Here is a 7,275-nt window from a genome sequence, read left to right on the forward strand (position 1 = left end):
ATAAGGAACTTCGTTCCAAAAGTTAAGTGGAAATGCGATATTTTAGAAGTATGATAGGAGTGACCGTGAATGACAGAAAGGAAAAGGATGTGGTATAAAAAAAAGGAAGTTGAGAATAGACTTGAAAGAGGTATGCTTAGATAGTTTGGACAGTTTGAATGGAAGAATAAAAGAAGATTATTAAAGAAAATTTATGGCGCGAAAGTAAGTGGCAGCATCGGTCGAGACTGTCCCAGATGTTGTTTTACCGGTATTAAGATCACCCGAAATCAACGTGTTTGTATGCGTAGATGTATGTAGAAGAAGCGAGAGATGTGTATCAGAGTCGTGCCAAATGGAGGTCCGTGGACTCTGCCTAGCCCTCTGGGTTACAGGCGTAAGTGATGTTGTTGTAAAGAGTAAATTGTGAAAAATAAAAGAATGACAATAAGGCAAGAACTATTAAACTATTAAAGAACACTTAAGAAAGTCTGGTTGAGCAATGTTGAATTTCACTGCATTTCTACTTCTAAAATGAAATATGTTTCTTACTAATATTATAAACTAGCTTTTACCCGCGACTCCGTCCGCGCGGAATAAAAAATAGAAAACGGGGTAAAAAATATCCTATGTCCGTTTCCTGGTTCTAAGCTACCTGCCCACCAAATTTCAGTCAAATCGATTCAGCCGTTCTTGAGTTATAAATAGTGTAACTAACACGACTTTCTTTTATATATATAGATGCGAATGTTTAGATGGATCGATGATTGTTTGAAGGTATCTTCGGAACGGTTCAATGGATCTTGATGTAGAATATACTCCAGAAGAACACGTAGGCTACTTATTAAGTTTTTTAATTCCGCGCGGACGGAATCGCGGGTGACAGCTAGTATTTAATAATGCGATGTATCAATATTTTTTGTTACATATATTATAAAATACCATACTAAAGGTAATTAAAATTATTCACACGAAATAGTCGTTAATTTTATAACAAAGTTCATAATGAATGAGCTATAAACTTATTTTACAGTAAAACATTAAACACGTAATATCTTAGACTACAAAAATCATTCAAATACGTATACAGAAAAACATAGTTATGTTGTTATTTTCCAGAATGTTTATCGTATGGACAATGGTAGCTGTCTTGTTGTGTCAAGGCGTGGAGATGAAGAGGTCAAATGATAAATGGCTTAACAGTGATGTTATCATGAACGAAATTGACGAGTATTACAGTAAGCTGTAAGTACATTTTAGCTTAAACATACAATTAGAAAATAGTAAAGAATAGAAAGAAGCGATAGATGATAGATCGTCTACTTTATTTCGGGAAAATAGTGACCACTGCCAATATTTGCAATAATTTGGATAGTTGCAGGTGCGATACCTTTAATAAACTGAGAAGATCATGTACAGAAAAGGAACAATTCTTCTTCTTAAACAAAATCCTTACTAAATGCCTAATTTTAGTCCTCTTTCCCTTCCCATCCTTTTTTGTAAGTAAATGATGGGAAGGATAAGTGAATTTTGCGGAGGTCGGGACTCGGGGAAATACTCTCTTTCTGAGCGTTCTCTCTTCCGTCGATTAAAAGTAGGCAATGCGCCTGCAATTGAGAATGTCTATGAACAGCGGTCACTTCGGTATTTCGGCGAATCAGGTAGCCGTTTGATTTTTTTCCTTAGTAGATCCAAATATTTCTCTTTCTCCTCAGAGCAGTCTACATCGAGGAGGATGGTGACCAGCACAAGCGTTTCTTTTCGGTCGTCTCTCTCGCGATGTACATGTATGTGAAGAGTGACATCATCGATGACGTAGAACGCGCTAAAGCAGCAGTGGAAAAGACCAGAGAGCAGCTGAACCAGCCTGCTGACGTGATAGCCTCGCCCATGAGATCGCTTATGATCCTCCTGCAGTCATTCATACAACAGGTGCGAATTAGTTCTTTCTTTCTTTATACTCAGATAGACAGAGCACTTTATGCTTTATATTATGCTGACGACTTTCCGAAGGGAATATCAAAGTATGATAACGACGATGATGTTAGAGAAACCAGCAAGACACAGCAGATATAACGTGAATAGATTGTTTAAAGCAGATAATATGCCCTCAAGAAGCGATAGAATTCAATTGATAGTTTGATTTCATTTTATTAAATAAGAAGGTTTATATTTGTTACATCTGCAGCTTTATTAAGTAAGAAGAAGAGTTGAAAAGCGTAAAAAACTTAATATTTTAAATTTTTCCAGCCATTAACAGATGTAAAAGGATCCTGTCTTCCAAACACAGCGCAATCTGAGTGTGATAGAAATTTGAACAGAACTCGTCATTATGGAGAAGAGTATTGCCATGGATATAACAAGAATGTAGAACTATATGAGATGCTGACGGACAATCAACCTGCTAGCAACCGAGCTAGATTCATGAAGCACCTCTTTAGACACAGTAGAGGTAGTGACGAACAAGCCCTTTCATTCTTTGAAAAGGCAGCGACAAAAACTTACAAGGACTTTTTCTGTGACATAAATAAGTTTTACAAGATCTTGCTTCACGGTTCATTCCCGTGCAGGTTCCCTATGATACTTATGAAATAGTAATACAAATGTATGAATTGTTTCTATTAAAACTAATTAAATTTTTTGGGCCCTAAAAAATTAAAGAAAAAATTTAGTGTTTCAATTACATTTTACCTTAAACATAGCTTTATCAACCCTTAGCCACACGCTAATATTAGACATTACCAGAAATCATGATTACTGAAATATGATGCATATGCTTTCAAAATGCGATTTTGATAAATAAATAAAACTGCAAACTGATATGAATAACATAAATTACATGCTTAGTTAAATCTGGTAGGTGACGTCATGAGACCATTGGCAAAGGTGCGCATAATACATCTTATGATTGACTCGTCGATATTCCGATTTTCTAATATTTTTCTAAATCAAAAAACAAAGGTTTTTAGTGGCCAGTATGCAAACTCTTGAGTAGAATGCAAATTGATACCGAGAATGTCTACCAAAAAGGTCGGATATGTACATCATCACACAAAAACTACTAAACAGTATTTTATTCTTCTGTTATAATGCTTTGTATTGGGTATTAGTCAGTCATAAAGTCGAGTAATAAGAAAAAGACAAATTTCATTGAATGAACTATTTAATTCAGAAGATTGGTAAATTTAATACATTACAATTGAAAGACTCGCGCGATTGTATTTCATAAATTTCTCTGAATTCCTTCATAATTTTAGAATGCCTACCATTTGCTGCTCTAGCGAAGTATCTCAACGCTTCATCGTCACTTACTCTCCAAGTTCTGTTTATTTCTTTCCTTATTTCTTCTACTTCTCTTTTATGTATCAATTTAATGATTCTCTCATACATATCAACATTTTTCATATAACCTCTACATGTAGCTTCGTTCTTTTCATGTGACCTTTGCAGTTTTTCATCACAAGATTTCTGGTCTGCTTCGGGAGGACAACTTATTTTTACGTCATTGATTGGCTGTAATTAGAACACATTAATAACTTTGTTTTATTTATTTTCATGCATGCATATATTTTTAAGGTACAGGTTTATTTTAAAACCTATCAAACTAAATCTACCGAAATTAAAAAAATAAAAATTGACATAAGCAAGTTTGACCTTTGCCTCCTTTAAACTCTCGACATTTTTTTAATGACATGATGTTCCAAAAACATCAGAAAAGATTTGGGCCTTTGCTTTTGATGCGCTGATGAATTACGCATTTCTGGTCTTTAGTAAAAAAATAATCCTGGATGCGAGTTGCACTGGACCGATCATCGTGGCGATATGGGGGGAGACCTATGCCCAGCAATGGGCGTTACGTGGCTGAGAAGAAGAAGAAGAAGTAAAAAACAAAAACAACTTGATACCAACGTCATACATATAAAATTCTAGGAATTAACTAAATACTGTAACCTAAAAAAAAATCGGCAAAGCAATTTGTTTACCTTATCAATAATTCCACGTAGTCCAGTAAGGATAGCACGCATAGTACCGCCGATTGCGTCCGAAGGTTTATCGAGCTCTTTCCTAGTTCTGTTCAGAGCTTCTTTGACACGTTTCTCATGGTCCGTCTCATTACTCTTCAGATATACTGAGATGGCTAAAGTAACGACAGAAGAGAAATGTTTGCTTGGATTTAACAAGTCGCTGGACTCCAGAGACCTAAAAATGTGATTTACTTTAAAGTGAAATCATACAAAAATTACTTTTAGGATTCGTATTAAAACTATTAATTTAGTTTAGAAGTCGAAAAATTCATAGATTCTTCATATATTTTTTTTAATAATATTATAAATGCACATGTTTGGATAGATGGATGGATGGCTGTTTGTTTGATGGTATATCCAGAACGGCTGCATGGATCTCGTTGAAATTTGGTTTAGATATAGAAGTCATAGTCTGGAAGAACACATAGACTACTAATTAAGTTATTTTTTGATTGCGCGCTAACGAAATCGCAGTCGACAGTTATTATTAACATGAATTAACCAGTAATTGATTTTAAAGAAGTAGGTTATTCGAGTAATGGATTTCATTATAGACTAATGAATATTTTTAAAATAATTTTAGATATTCGAAAATATATGAACATAACAAGACTTACAGTTCATAGTAATAAGGATCGATAACGTTGAACACATCATCGTTACGACGCCATTTGTTGTTTTTATCTAAATGTAGCAATCCACTGACTGCTGCGCAGGCAAAGATGGTGCAAATAATGATGAAGCGCATAATGCTGTAAAAGGAAAGAAATAAAGACATTCAACAGTATTTAAAAGTATAAAGAAGTCTTGGCTGAGGAACATCTGGAAGTGGGCCAACATTGCCTCTGTTGAAAACCTGTTTCGCTTAGCTCAAAATAAGAAGACATTCTCTAAGCTGACGACCAACCTCCAATAGTGGAGAGGCACAAGAAGAAGAAGAAAAGTAGATTATGCTAAATTCAGTTTTAAGCCAACGGTGGGAATGGACGTAGACTAAAATAGGCCTCTGGATTGCACACTCAACGAAACGCGGAAATGCTTACACTTCGTGAAGAAAGGCGTGCCTTTCTTTTGTATATTCGTTGTATTTCACAGGTCGAGCCGGCTCATGCGTGCAACCAACATATGTTTTGTTGCAGGGACTACTACTGTCAAAGTTACCTTTAAATAACCAAAGATTTGTAAGATAATACCTGTTGAGTTGATCTCACAAATACTGGTATAAAGGCAGGAATCGTCTTCCTGTCTTTATACCTTTATAGTATTTAAAGAAAAGAAAATTCAAAGTTACCTGCTGTTAGAAACACTATATGTAACTGTGTAAGGAAAATTTGTCTTTAATACTCTTATCATTTAGTGTAATAAAAAAGTAATAGATTTAACATCGTGAATCAACAACAAATTTTATTGTAGCTATAAAATATTTCATTGTAAATCAAAGTTCAAGATCATCCGAGCAGCTTATACGCTTTGATATGTTCACGACGGATTTATTATGGGATTGTGGGTGAAGTTTAATACTTAATAATTAAATTGTAATTGTTTAATACTTAATTTGAAAGTAATATCTTGTTTCATATAATTTCGCAAGCGCAGACCACTTAAAGGTCGTCTACATTATATCATCAACATGATTATCAGCTTGTCTCAGTCCACTGCTAGACATAGGCCTTACTCAATGCCTACGCCTATTTTATTGCAAAATGTGGCAAGCGGTCAAGCGGCAACTTGAATTCCCCAAAATGGAGAAGTGACTGTTGTACATAGACATCTCGTTTATCCTATTAACATAAAAAATAATTATAAATGCGAAAGTTTGGATGGATGGATGTTTATTACTACGTATCTCCAAAATAGCTAAACGGATTTCGATGAAATTTAGCATAGTTGTAGAACATAGTCTATAAGAACACATAGACTACTTATTTTTTTACTTAATTCCACGTGGACGAAGTCGCAGGCAAATCTAGTTAATTAATAATTTATTCAAACTACATTTTTAGATAAGATTTAAAAAACTACCTGTTTTGATAAGTAAAACATAGCATTTAAATTAAACAAATATTTCTTTTAAATTGTTCGACTAAACAAGATCATGCTCAAAGCATAACAATAGTCGGATGGTGGACTGAATTCAACAAAGGATTAAGTAGGTAAACTGTTCTTCCCGAAGACAGAATCTCTTTGAATTCCCTCAAAACAGAGAAGAGCTTCTGAATGCAAATAGAAGGGTCCTATCGACTATATACACAAAAGCAAAGAAAACTCCATCAATTTTACAAAAATTTATTGATCTACATGCACCAATTAAACACCGGTAACATTTATTTAAAACAGTGGAAGATTGTATACGTTACAAGGGTATGTTGTATTTGCCCTCAAATTGTAGGCTTCCCTTCCTTTTTCTTCAACTTCTGGATATTCTATTAACATTACATAAGTAAAATAAGCTAATGCAGCTTTATCTCCATTATCAGATACTTTAATTATATCAGCTACAAAGTTATTGAACTCGGGATCTGTGATGTATTGTATATATTTGTCATAAAGACGCAAATTTCTGTCGTATTCTTTGCAGCTCGCTCTATTTGCTTGTTGGTATTTCTTCAGTGCTTTTAAGCAATCCATTTGTTTAGCTTGTGGTGGGCAGCTCGCTTTTATATCATTTATCGGCTGAAAAATTATCAGATAAAAGTTAGCATGCTTCATGTATTAAGGACAGTATTGCATTTGACAAGGAGAACTTTAAACATGAATATGGAAGAGTATATCGGTAAAGTTAAGTCTTGAAAGAGATGGATGGATTGCTTGAAAGGTGACTTATTGGAGTGAAATGACGGAAGAAAGATCAATCCGGATGACTAAAGCCCCCATATCGGGTGGGATAAGGACAAGATGTTGATGAAGAATTGCGTGATCATCATCAGCTCACTATACATCCCCACTGAGGGGCTCCGAGTCTACCCAAAGTTAGGGTGACTAGGACATAGTCAACCCCGGTGGCTCAGTGCGGATTGGATGACTTCACACATATCATTGAATTACTTCTCAAGCATGTCAAGATTGCATCATGATGTTTTCCTTCACCGTAAGAACGTCGGATAAATGTACACATGTAAATCGAAAATCAAAAAACACATTGGTACATGACGGGATTCGAACGCATTACCTGCAGATTGCAAGTCAAGTGCTTAACCCCTGAGCCACCGACACCGGCTTCTTGCTCCTGTTCCGAAGAATTGCTTCTAAGGTAAATTAAGATTTCGTAACC

The 7,275-nt window shown here is 35.0% G+C and overlaps 1 protein-coding gene across 1 annotated transcript; it reads left to right on the plus strand.

The window, feature by feature from the left end:
* The first annotated feature begins 1,117 nt into the window (after positions 1-1,117).
* LOC123722424 lies at positions 1,118-2,055 on the plus strand. The gene is made up of 2 exons (XM_045684146.1): positions 1,118-1,224; positions 1,695-2,055. The coding sequence occupies exons 1-2, from the start codon at positions 1,118-1,120 to the stop codon at positions 2,053-2,055; spliced, it is 468 nt and encodes a 155-aa protein (XP_045540102.1).
* The last annotated feature ends 5,220 nt before the right edge of the window (positions 2,056-7,275 follow it).

Source organism: Papilio machaon, chromosome 25 (genome assembly GCF_912999745.1).
Source record: "Papilio machaon chromosome 25, ilPapMach1.1, whole genome shotgun sequence".
Classification (NCBI taxonomy): Eukaryota; Metazoa; Arthropoda; class Insecta; order Lepidoptera; family Papilionidae; genus Papilio; species Papilio machaon.

Bases quoted from the DNA above. Each gene is read 5' to 3' on its own strand.
- LOC123722424 (XM_045684146.1), top strand. From the start codon at position 1,118: ATGGTAGCTGTCTTGTTGTGTCAAGGCGTGGAGATGAAGAGGTCAAAT. The intron at 1,225-1,694 runs GTAAGTACATTT...CTTTCTCCTCAG, and splicing joins GACGAGTATTACAGTAAGCT to AGCAGTCTACATCGAGGAGG.